The 19523-nt window shown below is 41.1% G+C and overlaps 1 protein-coding gene across 1 annotated transcript in view; it reads right to left on the bottom strand.

The window, feature by feature from the left end:
* The window catches only part of INTU (inturned planar cell polarity protein), a 31829-nt gene that overhangs the window by 871 nt on the left and 11435 nt on the right, over nt 1-19523 (bottom strand). Inside the window, exons 5-15 of the mRNA XM_066631725.1 lie at nt 18835-18953; nt 18291-18380; nt 17307-17384; nt 15474-15663; nt 13922-13975; nt 8836-8898; nt 7969-8187; nt 6477-6944; nt 5552-5649; nt 2489-2678; nt 277-434 (exon numbers count right to left, since the gene is read on the bottom strand). Of these exons, the coding sequence (XP_066487822.1) occupies nt 277-434; nt 2489-2678; nt 5552-5649; nt 6477-6944; nt 7969-8187; nt 8836-8898; nt 13922-13975; nt 15474-15663; nt 17307-17384; nt 18291-18380; nt 18835-18953 (1727 nt within the window). The remainder of the gene's footprint in view (nt 1-276; nt 435-2488; nt 2679-5551; nt 5650-6476; nt 6945-7968; nt 8188-8835; nt 8899-13921; nt 13976-15473; nt 15664-17306; nt 17385-18290; nt 18381-18834; nt 18954-19523) is intronic.

Genomic DNA, 19523 nt, shown 5'->3' with positions numbered 1-19523 from the left:
AGTTTATGCTTTTTATAAGAAAAAGCTAAAAATGAAATAACTATACACCAGGACTAAATGATAAAATTTAAAAACCTGCATTTATGCATACTGAATTCTACCTTTGCTACACACAGTACTGAACTGTACAAAAGTTCTTCCAGAATAAATCACTGTACTGGGGAGACCACCACACTTCTCATGTGAAAATTGCACTTATTTATTTACAAAGATAGGACAAGAGACTCAGGCAGTGCATGAAACATCTGCAGGAAGACAAAACATGGTATTACATACCCTATAACCCAGTACATAATAGTGGGTGGGGGTTTCTTCTGGTCAGTCCAATTGTCAGGAGAACATTCAAATAATACACCATGTTCTTTCACTTCTTGTAGGCCAGAACGTATCTTTTTGGACTCTGACTTTCCCACAGTGCCTGCAGTCTTTTTAGCCTGCAGTGCAAACAGACAAAATGGGTGATTAAATGTATCTGAAGTGGCACTGTGGACAAGGAAAATGACTGTGTTCACTGTGATAATCTGCAATCATCAACTATTATACTCTGAAAAGAATGATGAAAAAGAAACCTTTCAGTTGTAGTTGCAGTCTACACAGCTCCACGTGATATCTGTAGAGACTTTCAAACTCAATATAACATCTGACAATTTCTTAGATAAATATTTATTCCAGTGTGACTTTCCTACAGCAATAAGTGTAAAATTAGGCATGATGCTATAGCTGAGGAGATGTGGAATGATAAAAAAACTATGGAGGAAAAAAAAAATTACTGAACAAACTTCAGCTGGAAGTTCTCACTAAATAGCTGAAGTACTTTGCTTGAACTATGTTTTACCCCCTTTGTTCAGCTCTTAACTTATACCAAAAATGGTTATATCTGTCTTATTTTAAAGTGTTACATAAACACAGGTCTACTTTTGGCAGAACTATGTGCCGCATACTCGGAAGCAATTAATATTACATATCATACACAGATCTATCCTCCCTTCCATCTGTACTAGCGGTTGTGCTAGAAAGGTTCTGACAAAAGACAGGGGACAAATGCACACCATGGTATACATTGAGTCCAAAGAGAATTGAAACTAACTGCACAGACTCTACCCATCACTGAAATCCAGTGAAGGTTTGATTACGAAGTGTCAGTTTTGCAAAACACTGCAACAGATTTCTGGAAGAACGAAACTGAAAAGGGATTTGAAATAATCTGGAGATGCAGTGTCTATTATTATTTCTTTATATTTTTATTGCATTTTACTACATGAATTCTTTTGTGTTGAAAGTGGTAAATATTATTAACATGAAAACAAAACAGTTTCCAGATTTTCTTTTGAAAAGAAGCTTTTTCAAAGCAAAAAGCCTGAAAGCATTTTTTCCACTAAAAAATGGCCAATACACCAGTTTCCTCCCCTCCATTACACTGAATGAATTAAAGGAACCCAGAACACTGGCTTTGTAGTACAACCGTGTGTGCAGAGTATGCTTTGACAGACTTCAGCTCGAATCAATGCAGATGTACTTCATGAGTGCAAGATGATTACTGAACTTGGATCTGCTGCAGAAGTATAGTCCTCTTCCTTTCTGCACTTAAAATATTAAAGTACTAACATTTCCACAAATGAGAATATTACTCAAAGCCAAGAATCATGTTTTGAGTCTAGTGTTGACTGAAAGATAACCTCTTGCTAACTCCTTGCTAACTAAGGCATTGTTAATAATTATACTGCATCAGATCCCCAGAATCTTAGTTTATAATAGTTGAATAATTCAAAACTCAATGTATATAGATCTAGGACTGCACCCAGGGTAATGCTTTCCATGAACAGAAATTCATTCCGTGAGTAGAGATTACTCTGAAACGTGAAAGCGTGTTCCTCCTGTTTAAAGGGTCTCTTCTGGTCAAGGACCTCCTTGTGTGAGTGGAACACCCCTTTTGATCTTGGAGGAAGCCTGTGTTTACAGAAGCATTACTTTGAATATTATCCACAGTGTGCAGAAACAAAAACAGCCATAGTCCAGCAAGCCTCTTTACACATATGCAAGAGATTGGATGTATGAAGTAGGGGCTCTTTATCTCTGAGAATCTCTCTCACACATACACCAATGACACAGGCTGCTTTATCCAAAGTTCTACTTATCCCAACACCAGGTGCAAGTTGGTATAAATCAGTTTGGCATGCTACAAGTTTATAAAAATGAAGAGTGAGATGACAGTTGAGGAGCTGAAAGACTTTTGGGTGTAATAGAAGTTAGAGGTGCCTTCATATAGCACTAACAAAGCATGTTCTCTGCTCGTGATTCAGTCATTCTTTGGAGTGCTGTTAGCTTTCATTTTTAAACAATTTTAAAACAAATATGAGAAGTATAACTACTTAACAAAAATGAGCGACAATATGCTTGCCCCCCCAAGTTTATAAATGGGAGCATTTATTCATATGTTTTAGTAACAAAAGGAAAACCACCTCCAATAACAAAAGATAATTGTTTATACTTCTCTCATCACAGTTTGTTGGAAAACGGAACGGATGGAAAGACAGCAGCGATGAAAGTTCTTGATGAGTTGGGGATGGATTGTTCCACCAAGCTGTGTTACTTCAACATGTGTTGGAGTAATAAAAATTCCATGCATTGTCTCTAGAGAAATATAGTGAAAGAGGGTGTTCTCAGGGCCAGATGTCAGCCTTCAGGAGCAAAAGAAAAATTATTTTGGTCATCAGCTCCAACACAATAAAAAATTAACCCACACTAGGCAGAGCAAATTGATCACAATGTATAGGGGAAAATTACTAGAGCTTGCTTTTTTTCCATAGAAGTTAATTCTGAACAGGCAATTCTCTGCTGAAGTAGCCACTGGCAATATCAAGTTCAGAGAAGAACATACAGACAATTATGTTTACTAGATCAGCGGTTATCAAACTGTGGGTCCAGGACCCACCAGTGGGTCGTGACCCAATTTTTGGTGGTTTGCAAAACTGACAGGGCAGATTGGGTTATGTGCATCAAATGTTAAACAAGCTGCTACTAGGGAGGGGAGCTACTGCTGCCCAATCGCCATCATATCCCTTAGAATTTATAAATCAGGCAGCAGCACCTAGGGCCTCTAAACAGTTTGAAAACCACTGTACTAGATCATCTAGAATAGCGGTTCTCAAACTTTTCAGCACCAGGACCCACTTTTTAGAATGACAGTCTGTTGGGACCTCTCAGAAGTGATGTCATGGCCAGAACTATTTAGGCTTCAAACCCAAGTTGCGATCAGCCAAAGGTCTCATTACACAGTGCACTCATGCTGTTATTTTGCATAGCTCAGAATTCAAACACTTCAGTTTGAAAGTCAAAACAGAATGCAGACTTGGATTCTTCTCCAACTACACAGCGTTCAATCTTTCCACCTATTCAGGGCAAAGCACCATGCCCCTCTCCCTCTCCCACTAGGTGCTAACTCTATCCAGCATCTCTGTGCCCTATATTTTCAACAGCAGCTGAGCTAGGAGCTATGCAACCCACCTGAAATTGGCTCATGACCCTGTTTGAGAAACACTTATGTAGAACACCAAGTCATAATAACATAAGTCAGCCAGTATACACTATAGAAACCTAAAATACGCTATAAACTGGACACATTGGCATACCTGGGGGGGGGGTCAAGGGCAGCAAATGGCCCAGGGCGCCATGCCTGCAGGGGTGGCACCCCCTTCCTCAACCCACCCACCACCTTCCTCGGCCCCTGTATAGAGGCCTTTGAACAGTGGGAGGCCATGCCCTAAGGGCCTAAAATACCACTTCTGGTTTTCATCTGTAAACTGGGTTTAAAGCCCCCCCCCCATGCCTTTGAAGGGCTGGGGAGGCAGTGCATGGCCTCCTCTAGCACTCTGAAGGCCTCTGGAAAGCATTTAAACCCCACTCCCAGTTTTCGGATGAAAACCGAAAGTGGGGTATAAGACCTTCTGGAGGCCTCACCAGGCCTCCTCTGGCCCTCAGAAGACCCTGTGGGGGGGGGAGCGTTCTCCGGTGCTGGCTGTGGGTGGCTTAGGGATCAGGATTGCCAGTGCACACACAGTATATATCAGGGGTGTCAAACTCCTTTCATACAGAGGGCCGAAGTTAGCATTCAGGGCTCCAACTGAGGGCCGGAAGTGATGTCATTAAGCAGAAAGTGACATCATTAAGCAGCTAATGGCCAGAAATCAGACCCTGTTCTCATATAGAAACTCATTAACTGCAAATGACAGGAGAGAAAGTATGCAAATCTTGATAATATTTCAAGATTTGGGAAAGCCCAATTTTCATGTGGGCTGCCATTTCAGCTCTAACACCTCAGCAGCTGAGAGCCGGATAAAAAGTTTCCGGGGGCCGCATCTGGCCCCTGGGCCTTATGTTTGACATCCCTGGTATATGTGCTTGGAAGTCTTCCCCTGACCATCAGGGAAGATAATCTATTCCTTCTTCTGGAAGCTAATAAAGGCAAGGGAGAGCTTGCAAGAATCAGTAGGGTGTAACTTCCTAAGTACGAGTTAGGTCCAAGATATATTTTCTGCACTACAGGAGGAATTAGTATTCCTATTCTAATGCAGTGCTCATTAGCAATTATATAATATAGGAATGTTTGAGGCTGTACATATTGAAAAGGAATCCATTATAGCATCTTGCAATAAGGGTATTCTACAGAACTATGTACGATTTGTTTTCTGTAGCTTACCAGGGCACTTGTTTTGTACTCTTGTACAGAGATTCAGATTTTTCTAAAATTTGCCATTTGAACCAAAATGCAAAAATATACTTGATCCCACAGTGGAAAACAAAAAGTGGGGGGCAAATGAAGAGAAAGAGCATTGAATACACTCTGATTCTGGATACAATAGGCCATAATGTCATTCCTTACATTTTTCCTGAATTTGGCAGGGGCATTCCAATGTCAGTGCCAGTCTGCCTGCAGGGTATTCCAGGGACAAGAGCAATTAAAGACAGCAGAGCTACTAGCTGCTCATATTGCCACTGACAACTTTGGCTGCTAGGACCTGGTAAATTATTCTGGCCAGCAGCTTTGTGACTCACTGCCAAGGGCGTGGTGGACTGCATTGATGGAAAGTTTGGGAACCGCTGCTCTAAACTTGAATTATAAACAATGGTTTGCAAATATAAATGTGTGCAAAAAATTTAAAAGAGGAGAACAATTGACCATTTAACACACCAGAGTCCTAGGGAAAGCCTAGTAAATATTTACTACAGTGGCTCCGTTTAGCTTACATAAGAGTGAACGAAGGAAATCCAGGGAAGCTTTCTGAAGAGAGCTAAAGGGTACAAGATGGATATTCCTAAGTGAAGGGTATGCAGGCACACACACTTCACCACTGCCTTGATTATCAAAGGTCACAATGATGTACTTAAAGATGGACTGCCACCTTGACATGGGCATTCACAGCTTTTGTTTTGGTAGTGGTCACTTTGTAGCAGTTCTTTTTCTGGCACTCCAGCCTTCTCTTTCATTCGTTTTGCACATCATCACACGAGATATGAACTTAGCCAGAAAAACAAGGTGATAAGCAACTCTTACTTAATAGCATTAAATAGTTCAGTCTCCTTATCTGAAAGGGTTTTTTTCAGGCTTCCTAAATTAAATGGGTTTGGAAGAGTATTCTTCTTTTTAGTAATCTGAAAAACAAGCAGAAGAATTTAAATGTCCACAGGAAAAGTGCAAGTAATCAAAGATTAAACTATGGTTTCTGGACACTTTATTAAAAAGAACAACACTATGTTGGTTCACCAATTTGCATGCATTCCAAATCTGTATGAAACTATAATAGTTACGTGACAGACCATGTTATTTTTTGAAATATTCTGGACTTACTTTATTAAAGTATCAAATGGGCAGAGTTTTATTACAAATCAGTTTTGGGGACAAATATTTCAGCCCCCAAACAATATTCTATATTTTTAATATACATGCAAAGTGGAATCAAATATGTACACTTCATTCTAGTTGCCCAGTTTGGAATGAAAGATATTGCTGATTCTGGATTTCTGTCTCCATTCTTTTGGCTGAACAGTGGAGGAATATCCTTGCAGGATAGAAGTTGAAAAAGACAGAGGCCAAACGGAGAGAACAGCAACTTAGCTAGATAATCCTTATATATGGGACAAAACCTCAACAGTTTCTCATCTTGCAAGGAGTGTTCCCAATGCACGCTAGAAACAGGACTGCAAACAATTATGACAAAACCTTTCCCAACAGACTATATCCCACTGCCATGTCGCTAGTTCAGCTTTAGTGAGTCTTTCCTGCTACAAGCTGTGCTAATGGAATAGGAAATGATTTAAGAAATTTCCTGAAAAGGAAGTTAATATTGGAAAGATGCATCACAGACACTTAACACTTTCTCTCCTCCTTCCATTCTAGAGCTTATGCTGTTTCCCACATTCCCAAGATGTGGGAAACATAGGTTTAAGGCATTGTAACTTAAAAATAAAATTAGTATTACCTTAAAAAGACTATTACTTCTGTCAAATCCACCAGGAGCTTTGGATTGTGCCAGATAAGGATTAAAGTTCCCACTTCCTCCTTCAGGACCATCACCACCACTATATGACCCCCCACTGCTCTTTAAGGGACTTGGCTTATGCATCCTCAAAGTAGACTCTCCAAAAAGCATTTTTCTGCTTGCTGGAGAAGTTGCAGTGTTTGATGTACTCTGCAGTTTGTTGAGAAGAGGCCAGTTGGTCAAGCTTTCCAGTTTGTCACGTGAGGAAGAAGGGAGAAACCAGTCCACACAGGACAGCAATGGAGCGGAGGGCAATTCCAATCTCTCATCTATGCTGAGATCTATTCCATCCAACTGAAGGATTGTTGCTTTGACCTGATCTACATATATGCAGTCTGGCTCTGGATTACCAAAGGCTTTGGAAGAACAGCCTCCTGCTTCCAGCAAGACACTCAACATAAAGTGTTTCTGTAAGTAAAAAGGAATACAGAGACTAAAATATAGTGCACTGTACTGACATTGCATTTATCACAATAAATGTATTAGATTATACTCAAGGCTCAACAGCCTTGCAGGAAATTATTCTGGATCAATCTCTAGCCCAGGTAAAACATTCAGCAGTTATTTATGAAAACTGCAGAATATGCAGAAATGTCATACTAGACTTCTTAGTATTTTTTTATAACAACTCCCCCTCTGTGACTTTCTCTTCTATAATTAGCAGCAGGAGTTGAGTATTGGATTGGCTGAATGCCCACCCAGTCCTCAACCCTCAGTACCAGTGGTAGCGTCCAATGCACCATTAGGAGATGAGTAGGGGTGGGGGTTGCTACTGCAGGGCTTTGCCGAGCCCCTTGAACCTTGGTACTAGCCCTGGCAGGGAGGAAAAATATATGGTTCAAGTAAATATGCCAACAACATAACTGCAAGGTTTTAACTGTATGCTTGCCATTTTCCAGGTCTGTTGGAAAGAATAAAATTCTTTCAATTTTATTGTGATATACAAGATTTCAGCTGCATGCTTATGTTTTAGGGCTCATGAACCTGTCAAAAATGTATCACTCCACCAATATCCATAATTAAATTCATACTGGTTGAATCTGCATTTGTGCAAAATGCTAGGATAGGAACCCTTTTATTTTGTCAACTGCAGCCAGAAAAACACTGATAGCAAACTACCTAAGACATCAGCCATCAATAACATTCTTAATATAGCAACTCAAAACCTTTCTCTTAAGAAAACAGAGATATTCCAAATGTCCCTGCAGAGGCCATTCCAGTTGGGTGCTGCAACTGAGAAGGCCCTGCCTCCTATCACCACCTATCTCACCAATGAAGGCAAAGGTATATAGAGAAAGGTGACCAGACAAGAAATATTTTCCATTCATGCTATCTGATCAAGTCTGTGAAACTTTAGCATACAGTCTTCGCAACAGACTGAACGAAGTATATACCCACACATACACGCATGTGCACACCAAAAAAAACTTACCAAGCCAACTATGAGTAAAAAGTATCTTGCTTTGGGTTCTCTGTACCCTTCACATGAAGTTTTACAGTCCTGAAGGTGATGCTGTGGAAATACTTCTCGCCATATTACTAATTGTCTAATGCGCTGTTCAGCTGCCAAGGGCAAGAGACAATAATGCCTGCTATATAAAGCAATATCAATGAGGTCCTCCTTTGGCAAGTGACTGCTGATCAAGTAACCCTGAATTAAAAGTACAGAGAAAACAGATTCATGATAATGGACGCTACCTAGTATCTTTAAGAGCTATCTACACACAAATGGCATGGTTTACATTATATTTGTGAAACAGGTGAAAACATAAAGGCTCTGCATTGTCACACTGCCAAGAACCAAATTGTGCATCCATCATTCAACCAAGAAATTCAACTTTCATTTTGTTTAAAAAAAAAAAAATCTAGTTCTCAAGGGCTGCAGTGATGAAATTCGAAAATGTGAAGCATACCTGTATAAAGTCAAGCAATGTATAAAATGGCATCTTGGGGGAAAATGTTCTGAGAACTACTCTTGCTGTACTCTGTTATATTTTGTAAAGTGCTAAGCATACACCCGACAAAAGGAAGAATGAAAAAAGGCTAAGCAAAAGAAACTTGTACACCTGAAAAGCACTTATATAACGCAAGATCTTTACTTTGGGGTAAGAATATGCGAGGAACTATAAGAAATCTCATAATAACTGGTTACTGCAGAAATCAGTAAGAACAATTACTTCTTAATTACCCCGTTTAGAAAAATAATTGATTGTTTTTAGGTAAAGACTACTGTTGCTGTTTTAAGGTTAACCATTGCATACCATGGTTATAGCATACCATGGCATTCTTGAAGTCTTACCTTGTAGAAGAGACATGACCCCAAAATAGTATACAGTCGTCTCATGTCATAGTAATCTTCAGACTGTAAAACAAGAGTGCAACAAAGTCACAATTTCAGATTTTACTTGATCCAAGCAATGCAACTCAAATGTAGCCTTAAAAAGGACAGCGTTACTCACTACTTAGTCCCCCAGGATGCTTTCTGAACTGACTAGCAGCTGTTGTTCAGAGGAAAGATGGTAACACACACTGTGCAGAAAACAAATTTAAAACTTTGAGGTGTTCAACCTCATCACAGAACTGCCAGTCATATGCCAACCTGGATATAACTCATACTAGCATGGACTAGTTTAGGTTATTCTGTAAAATCAGATTGCTTTTAAAAATTAATTTTGGTTTCAAAGGTTGTAATATTTGATTATCACTCTCACCACCAGAGGGACATCTTGCAGAAAAAAGAGTAAAGCATAACTATTCAAGTTTATAGTACTGTATTTTGGAGACTTGTAAATAAAGTATAAAACCCATAAAGCAAATAATGAATGAGAACAGAACATGCTGTTCTCTGATGAGTTAGCATTAAACATACATTCCATTTGCTTCAAAACCATTAAATTACTTTTGTTGTATTTAAGCTGCCTAGAGAAACTTAAGCTTACTGAAGAAATTCTCATGCTGTCTTACTAGAGCACTGGTTCCCAACCTATGGTCCGTGGACCACAGGTGGTCCATGAGACCCTGAAAAGTACTCTGTGAGGTCTCAGGAAAAAAAAGATTGTCTTCTATCGCTTCCACCTGAAGTGTCAATTGCAGCTGTGGGTTGTCTGTTCTCCGCACTCTCTCTGGTAGTCCATGGGGGAGTGCTCATTTGGAAGATGCTTCCTCATGGACCAACAATGAGACTGGAGAATGGACTACCCACAGCCGCAACTGGCAACAAAATCTTCTCCATAAATAGTACGTCTAACAAGTCTCTAATAAATCTTCTCTAATTATTACAAATTGAATTGTATTTTTTTAGTACAAGGGGGAGGGTTGCATGTGGTCCACACCAATTCCAATTTTTGCTTCAATGGTCCACAGTCTCCTAAAGGTTGGGAACCACTGTACTAGAGAGAACAGATCAGTAGGCAGTAAAAGCATCAATACATTCCAGACAGACTTTATTAAAGAAAACATCAGAATGATTACAACACACACATTTTTGTCAGTGCATGAAGTACAGTCATTTCTTATTTACTAACAATGTCTTTCACAGGAACAAATTTTAGGAAGGAGGTTTAAAATGGCATGTGTTTTCTTCTTATCATACCAACAACAAAGGCTTATAGATACTACTTCACTGCTTTCTTTATCTGAAAACACATTTTCAATAGAAAATTCATCTGCATGATATGAAGAAACATTCTATGGTGCAGGGGAAAAGACTATCAAACCTAGCAGAGCTTTACACAGCAGAGCAGCAAAGCAGAGCTTTACACAGTTTCTCAGGAGTTCTCACAGTGAGCTTCCTACTCAATCCTGCCTCATGTCAACTAAGAGAAGTGTCTGACAGCCCAATCCTATGCATGGCTACTCAGAAGTAAGTCCCACTAAAGTCAATGGAATTTACTTCCACTGACTTTAGTGGATAGGATTTAGTGGATAGTGGAGAGGCTTGCCTCTCTCTTTTGCCTAGTCAAAACATACACAGGTATTGGTCTAGGACAGGGGTGCTCACACTTTTTTGGCTCGAGAGCTACTTTGAAACCCAACAAGGCCTGGAGATCTACCAGAGGTTTTTTTTTTTTTTACAATAATAGTATGTACCATAACAGAATTATCCTAGATGAAATCAGTTTCTCTCCCCCCCATCCTAGCAGCTAATAATATGGGTAATATAAATATTAGTATTATTTAAAATTATGCAGTGGTTCTCAAACTTTTAGCACCAAGATCCACTTTCTAGAATGAGAATCTGTCAGGACCCACTGGAAGTGATGACATGACTGAAAGTGACATCATCAAGCAGGAACATTTTTAACAATCCTGCACTGCAATCCTACCCACACTTGCTGGGGGTAAGTCCCATTGACTACCCTCGTTGAAAGCATATACACAGGAGCCTGTTAAAACTACAGAGCTGTCACGTTTCCCCAAATGCAGTCACATACCATGGTGGCATCAAGTCTAATGTATTAAAGATAAAATATTGAAGTGAATGGGGACCCACCTGAAACTGGCTCGTGACTCACCTTTTGAGAAACACTGAATTAAAGCATTTGGACACCGCCTTTCTCACTAGCTCTTACTGCGAGGGTCTCACAGACTCAGGGAGGTTGGCACAGGCAGGCTAAGAATGAGGGCAAAGAGGCCACGCCAGGCCTGAAGCAAAGCCCCCCCACCTTGTCCCAGCAGCTCACACCAGAGCCCCTCGCTTCCAGATGGCCTGCAGGTAGACTACCCCTGTCCATGGAGGCTCTCCTGCAGAGCCCAGCCCATCACCATGACAACGGTGGGGGGAGGAGGGGCTGAGGGCCTAAGGCGGAGGCTCCCCCGACCCCTTCCTGCTGAGCAAGGGACCCACGCCGCCCCGAGGCTGCTCACGCTTCCCCCCGTACCTTTCCCTTCAGGTCCAGCACGTAGACGGCGCTGGCGGACATGGCACTCCTCCAAGGGCTGCTACAGCACCCGTCCCACCAGCACTTCTCCCTCTGCCCTCCCACAACCACTTCCGCTTCCCAGCCCTCTCCTAAACAGCACTTCCAGTGACAACAGCGTGGGCCTCACCATAGAGGGGCAAATAGCTAGACGAGCGACTGCTGGGCCTCATCGCAGAGAGGCGAAAGGCCAGAGAGGCAACCGCTGGAGGTGCTCAGCGTGCGTGGAGAGCTCTTGAAGCGGCGATAGACTTCAAGGGTAGACTCACATGCACTGATCTATAGACTACTAGAGTCTAGACTAGACTAAGGGCTCCACGATCGACTCATTTTGCCTCGTGATCGACGGGTCGATCGTGATCGACGTGTTGAGCACCCCTGGTCTAGGAGCAGATGTCGCTTCTTGAACGTGCCCAATAAGATAAAGTAGTTTGTTCCAAGCATGACGAAACTGCTCAAGATTCATGCCAACTTCAAGGAGAAAGTGACAGACAAAGGAGAGGGAGGATTTTTTTAACACTACTGAATTTACATAGTCTGAATTTACAAGTCTAATTACATAGACTTATGCAGCTCTGTCAAGTGATCCTGTAGTTAATGGCATATCTGCAAGAAGAAATTCAAGACAAAGTCCAAGCACAAACAAGTTGTGTTAAAAGGCCCTTTATTTTTTAGGAAAAACCTGAATCAGTGCCAGCTGCAGTGGCATAAACCACAGCAGCTTCCCAACAATGCCAATCCCAATTCTGGCCCTGCTATGACTGTTACACAACATGTGCTTTAGGGGGACTGCCCTTGAAAAAAAGCCCAAGAAATTGTAATTGGTGCAGAATGAGCCTGCCGAGGCTCAGTGATGTGACTGTCGGGCCACTGCTTCAGCGACTGCACTGGCTGCCAATTAATTTCCGGACTCAATTCAAAGTGCTGGTATTAACCTTTAAAGCCCATTATGGCCTGGGACTGGGATACCATAGAGCAGTGTTTCTCAAACTGTGGGTCGCTGGGACTGGGATACCATAGAGCAGTGTTTCTCAAACTGTGGGACCCACTAGGTGGGTCACGAGACAATTTCAGGTGGGTCCCCATTCATTTCAATATTTCATTTTTAATATATTAGACTTGATGCTACCATGATATGTGACTGCATTTGGGGAAATGTTATAGACCTGTACTTTTAAAAACTACTATGTATATTCTTTTAACAATGATAGTAAGGGAAACTTACTCCTGGGTAAGTGTGGGTAGGATTGCAGCCTAGGATAGTTTAAAGTTTTCCTGCTTGATGATGTCACTTCCGGTCATGACATCACTTCCGGTGGGACTTGTCACATTCTCATTCTGTCCCGGTGGGTCCTGGTACTAAATATGTGAGAACCACTGATACAGACATCTGCTTCCATAAACTCTGACCTGTCCCCTAAGACAGGGCTTTTTAAACTGGGACGTCATGGCGCCCCAGCCTGAAGGCCCTGGCCTCTGCCCTCTTAAGGGGCAGCGAGGAGGCAGTGACACGATTGCCAGGATCATGTCGTTAAGGGGGCTTCAGGGGCTTGGCTGGACTTACCAGAGCCTCCTGCAGCCTCCTGGGGGCCCGGGGAGCCCTGCGCGACCCCCTGCAGGGCTCCCCACGTCCTCAAAGTGAAAGTGCAGGGATTGCACTTAACTTCCAGTTTTGCGGAGGTGGAGCGCGATCGCTCTGCTTTCACTTTTGAAGACCTGGGGAGCCCTGTGGAGGGTCATGCAGGGCTCCCCGCATCTCTGGTAAATCCAGTCAAGCCCCTGCAGCCCATTTAGTGATGCAATCCTGGGGTTCGTGTCACTGGCTCTCCACCCTGCCACCGCAAGAACTTACTGTGGGGCTTGAACTCCCTTGGAATCTGAAAACCACTGCCCAAAGATAATCTGATGGAGCCCTGCTTCAAGTGCCAGCTTTAACAGAAGTCAGAAGAGTGATGGCAAGAATCAGGGCTTTTTCTGTGGTGGCCCTGCAGCTCCGGAACTCCCTCCTTTAGAAGTTGAGAACTGCCCCCTCTTTAGAGACCTTTCGGTGGGGGTTGAATAAATTTTCAATTTTAATTGATGTTTTGAATGTTAGTGGGGTGACTTTTACCTCTTATGGTTTTTACAGGTGCTCATTTGCAGTTTTTATCTGGGATTCCCAACTCTGGTTTATATATTGCCATTTTAATTTTGTCTGCTCTATGTTGTTACGCTGTTTGAGTGGGGCTGTGTTAGGGGCGTATGATAGTTTTTCTTTGCATTTTACTGGTATGTTGTTTTGAATTTTATTGTTATTGCATCTTATAATTGTGAATTTATTTTATTGATTTATATTGATTATTATGAGTTTTATCAGCCACCTTGAGCTTTTATGGAAAGGATATAAAACTTTTAAATAAAATAAATTCTGCAACAATGGAACCCGCAGGAACATATGATATACCCCATAAAGAACAGATTCCTTACTAGTTCTGCAAAGTCTGCTGCTTCCAGGTCACTCAGAACTGTGTCAATTTCTACCTGAAATAAATTAGTAAATGAAAATATTTCCATCAAATGAATTTGCAGTAATGAAACCACTGATTTCTGGTACTATCTCAATTTTGAAACAATGGTGCATTGTACACAGACCAAGTACAGCTGCCTACACCACTCCAGAATTGCAGTAATATTAAACACAAGCTCTTGTAAACTGCAATAACCAGAGTGAAAAGAAAGCTGCCCAGGAGCTGCAGATTTCACCCTTCCAGAAATCAAAGAAAAATGTTCAACTTCTCAGTCCCCAAACCCACTGTTTCATATAAAAGATATGTAAATCTCACTTTTTCTCATGGATTAAAACAAGGCATGAGGCTCCCCTGAAATCTGGCAGTGCTTCAGTATCCAATTGAGTTAGTAGAAAAATCTTTCTCACTCAGGATTTAGTTTTTGTCTGTATGGAAATTTCTGAAATACTCTCACACGTTACCTTTGTTTCACCTAAGCATTACACACTTCAGCAAATAAAGACACTGATGGTTAGAGTAAATTTTACAAAAAAATAACTTTTTAGACCTAAGTATCAGCCCTCAAAGGTTCAAGCCACAGAGTATGCTTCATAACTTTGGCCCCAATCCTATCCAACTTTCCAGCACTGGTACAGCCGCAATGCAGCCCTGAGGTAAGGGAACATGTTTCTATACCTGGAGGAGGCTACTGTGACTGCCTCCCCACCACAGGATGCAGTGCACACCTCATGGGCACAGCTGCACCGGCACTGAAAAACTGGATAGGATTTGGCCCTTAATAATGTAAGAAGGCCAGGGCACTCCCCATAGAGTATGTAAACAGATTGTCTCGGTGAAAAATACTACTTTTTAATAAGTGCTGCCAGAATCGCCTGCCACACAGCTGCTATTCGGACAATTACATTACTCTGTTCTTGTCTCATACTGAAAATGTATGCCTACCTCACATCTGGCAATCAAATTTTCTCAGTTTAATTATGGGTGGTTGATAATGTTCCCTTTAAGCCATTTTTTCCTGGCATAAACTAGCCTTGTACACCAATTCATCAATAAATAACTTTGAAGCCCAGCAGAATCACTCTGAAGAAAATGAGAAAACATGCTTTAAAGCAGCCATTCTCAAACTTTTTTTTGGCAACAGCCCCTTAGGAGCTCTTCTCAGGTTCCAAGGCCCTCCTGTCAAACAAAGATACAACACAAATAGATAAACATAAAATCATTTATTGTTGAACACTAGTATGTGGCCCCCTTCAAATGTGCCTGGGCTCCTCCAGGGGCCATATGGCTCCCATTGAGAATGGCTGTTTTAAATACGTGACGTTTTAAAACTGCACCTATCATGAAGTAAAACTGCACCTATCATGCTGTAAACCATACACACCAGGTTGAGTGAGAGATTAGCTGTACGAGTGAGACTAGAGTTTCAATCATATGAAGGTTTTTGCATTCTTCTTAGGAGCTTTAACTACCCACTCCTGTGTCAACATTTCTCTAGAAAATGGTGAAATTACCTTGATTTCTTGTGGCAGTGACAGCCAGCGCACTCCTGGAAAGTTGTATAGAAGTGATGCACTACAGTTCTCATAGTAGTGAGAACTAGGACTCGCAGTGGAATTGAGCCTGGCAGGCCGAAGTGCTTGCTGGAATAACAAGCTAAAGAAATGATCCAACCGGGAAACACTGCCTACCTGGCAAAAAGCACTGGAGAAACATTAATTAGAAGTTAGTACTACCAAATACGTGTTATGCAAACAACTAACTCTTGAATACCAGATATTGCATTTGGACTTAAGCTTGCCGAAGACAGAAAGAACAACAGGAATCGGGTGATGCAAACATTTGGAGCATGAGGTTCAAATTAGGTGGGAGAGAAAGGAACAGAGGAAGTTTTGACTGCATTCAAGTTATAAATAACTAAGATTCTTTTTCGTTACTCTTCTGTGTAATGCTTAAATTGCACCTAAATTGGTGTAGACACAGTATTTGAAGGCATGATACACCTATGCTCTTCTGCTAGAAAAATCATTTAATAACCACAAGTTCTCTCTCCAGACCTTCCTTCCAACTGAAGCTCCCCGATTCCCCTGAAAAGTCATTCCTGAGGGTTGTCAACAGCATGGATGCATCCCAGGGCCCGTAGGGGAAGAATGAATACCTGGAGACCACTAGCAGATGTGATGGTCTGATTTGAGTTTCCAACTTTCCCCCTTCCTGCCTGGCTCACATTTTACATTGTTGTCAACGGTCCCCCAAGGGAGTTTCAGCAGGGAATGGGGAAAGATGGCTTGTGCTCACAGTGTGTGTGCAAGCTACTCTGAATGCCATTAACAAATAAGAAGAAATATACACTCCCCCCCCCCAAATGTTCCCTAAAATTTTATTGACAGAACATGCTTTATAATCTCCACACTTTGGCCACAGTCTCCCCCTGTATGCCCATGACATTTAACTGGATAGGAGAGGGGTTAGGCTCCAAAGAGTCCATGTTTGAACAGGTGACCTCTGTGGCCCAGAGAAAGGGGAAATCAAATGCCTGTTATCCATCCAAATGTGCATAGACAAGCCCTTCTCCCAGATCCCTGCTAGCCTTTTTGTCAACATCTTTTTTCTCTTAGGGATAGCAGGGCAGGCATGGGAGTCCCATCACAGAAAGCAACTTCATCTAGCCTCTCCACCTGTTGGGAGTTGCTAACTTTCACTGGCTGCTATGTTGCTTAGTTTGGCTTCCATTTCCCTTTGATCCACTTCATCTCCCTCTTGTCCTTTTCTCTGAGTGCCATTCTAACTTGTTCTGTCACACTGGCCCCTTCTGCTACTCCAATAACTGCTAGTCTTGTTTACCATTTCCAAACAAGCCCACAATGGAACGATGCCCCACATTTCTGATTTCCCCATCAACAGGTTGTCTCGTGGCTCCTCATTACAGCAGCCCATCAGGCTTTGGACTTTTATTTCTCAAAGAGCACTTCGGTTCCCTAAGCCAAAAGCCAAGTTATTTTTGAAACTGAGGAGCACCTTACGATAAGTTAGTAACCTGGAATGGAGATTTGCTGTTCAAATAAAACAAATAAATTTTGTCTTAGTAGTGTTTGACATCATCAGGCCTGTCTGACTAGTTATGTGCATCCAACAGAGCCCTGGTTTGGAGTTTCTTAAATAGCATCCCCTCCCATATTGCCTGGCAAGCCCTTTTTGAAAATGAAGAGACTTTCAAAAGCTGTTTAGAAATAAGATTGATATCCAAAAGGAAAGTCCTATGGGACCCAAAATGAAAGCAACATTAATATGGTATCTAGATCCAAAGACTAGTTACCATAAAACATGATTTCCTTGGGAATTCTTACCTGTCCAGAGAACCATACATGAATGTTAAAGTCCGGACAACATCTGCCATCACGTTCCTTAGCTGAGAAAGAGGCACACTAGAAAGCCAGAATAAGCCCTCTGAGAACTGTGCTTAGACAACATAATAAAATGAACACAGATGAATTTGAAGCATTTCTTCGCATTTTATTGTGCACAACTCAGCACAAGTAAGTTGTAGCTAAGTGTCACTAAAAATAATAGAATGTGCCTTGGGATGAAACCATATGCACAATGACTTGAGAGCAAGTCATTTTTCCAATTAAATATGCCGATTTAGATTGTGCAGCCTTGCCAACTGAGTTTCAAATCTACACACCAAATAAACACTTCTCCCATGCAGAAGAGGAATAATACATAAAACGATCTCATGGGTAAGGTGAACCATTCTATACATTATTCAGTGATATTTGATCAGATCTGATTTTAGAAAAGTTAGCCAACAGAGGTTGCAACTGCAAAGTGAGAGGCAGACAGGAAGGCCTCCCTCAGCCTGACTGGGATCAACTGCTACTTGGTTCATTTCCTTCCTTGACCTCCCTATTGCAGTGGCCATGGTACTTGAAATCTGCTTCTTTTCTTTTCTCCTCTATGTCCTTTTGCAGGCTGCCTATTAAATTGTAAACTATTAAGGCTGCAATCCTATACACACTTTTCTGGGAGTAAGCCCCATTAGGCACAATGGGACTTACTTCTGAGTAGACATGCATAGGATTGTGTTCTGTGTTAAACTGTGAACTACCCTGGAGGATATTGACAGAAAGGCAATACATAAAAATAAAAAATTGTTTGTTACATAATGCAAGGGGCTACCTACATTTTCCAGCAATAAGATCAGAGAGTTTATGCCTTAATTTTAGGCAACAGTAGTGAATTGTTTTTCAGAATATAATTTGGAGAAGAATCATCCAGTGATTTCTGCCCCCCCCCCCCAATGTAATTTCGATACCATCTTGGAAACATACCTTTCAGCTGGGAGACCAATTACAAGGAGCTTGTCCAATTTCTTCCAGTAAGCCACGTGGATCAGTTTCCCACATAAAAACATAGATGAACTACATAAGTGAGCACAAGGGAGTAATTTGTTATGAGACCAGTCCACTACAAAAATTTATAGAGTGCCTTCCGCATAACTGAGATGCTAACCCCAATGGCTGCATAATCAGCTAATTTCTGTGGTTTTATGCTTAAAATTAGGGGGAAACTCTACCCCCACAATTGTTTTTTTTTAAAATCAGTTTCTTCTTAATTTTGTTTAAGCTTGTCCAAATTTGTTAAAAAGAAACTGTAATGCTGTAATTTTTCAAATAGCTTTTTATAATTCCCTTACATACAAATTCCACAAGTGGTCCTGCTAATCAGTACCAGGCAGGCAAATGTTACAACTTCAGATTGATATGTTTGTGCCTGCTAAACGTAAAATTAACCCTGTATTTAAACCCTGTTATACAAAATGATGCTGTCAGCCAGTAAGGAATCAAAAGTCATAAGTTAAACAAATACTTTTACCTGATGATGTGAGCTCCTGTCATATTTTCCAGAATGTCACACAATGTGAGAAATATTCCTCTTACGCTTTTCAATTTTTGGGAAGCTTCTGATATGGGGTATTGATAAAGGATTTCTTGCTGTCAAAAATGCCAGACCATGTATTAGTTAAGAACTGGTTTTAGGTGAAAGCATGATTCATCGGATTCTATGGCTCGTTTAACGTTGCTGGAAAAATAAGATCTCATGCTAGAAAAGTTGAAAAGAATTTCTTATACTACTTTTGGAAATGCAGTGTGGTTAAGTACTTGTAATGGAAAGCATAAGCTATCAAGGTTCATAACAGTTTTTCCTCCTTTTGTTAATTCTCATCTCAGGATTTTAGAAATAAAATGTAGGGACATGTAGAAACCTTCAAAACAACCAACCAATGTATTTTAGTTTGTATTATTTTTATTGCGAAGTGCCTTGAACATGCAAATGAAAAGGTGCAATATTGGAGAGTTACTGTTCATGAAACACAAGCCTAAACTCTCCTCTTGTCAGGTATGTAGAGCTAGTTCTGCAATTCTTTGGATCCTGGCCAACGCTTTGGAAAACTATTTATATATTTGTACCTTCACTTTTTGAGAACATACATCCTGCAAAAGGAAATGAAGTTCTGTTTTGCAAAAAGAAGAATCTTATTTTTGCTACCTTAATACATATTC

This window comes from Tiliqua scincoides, chromosome 6 (assembly GCF_035046505.1).
Source record: "Tiliqua scincoides isolate rTilSci1 chromosome 6, rTilSci1.hap2, whole genome shotgun sequence".
NCBI classification, from domain to species: domain Eukaryota; kingdom Metazoa; phylum Chordata; class Lepidosauria; order Squamata; family Scincidae; genus Tiliqua; species Tiliqua scincoides.
Note: the sequence above shows the minus strand (reverse complement) of the source record. Positions and strands in the feature narration are given on the sequence as shown.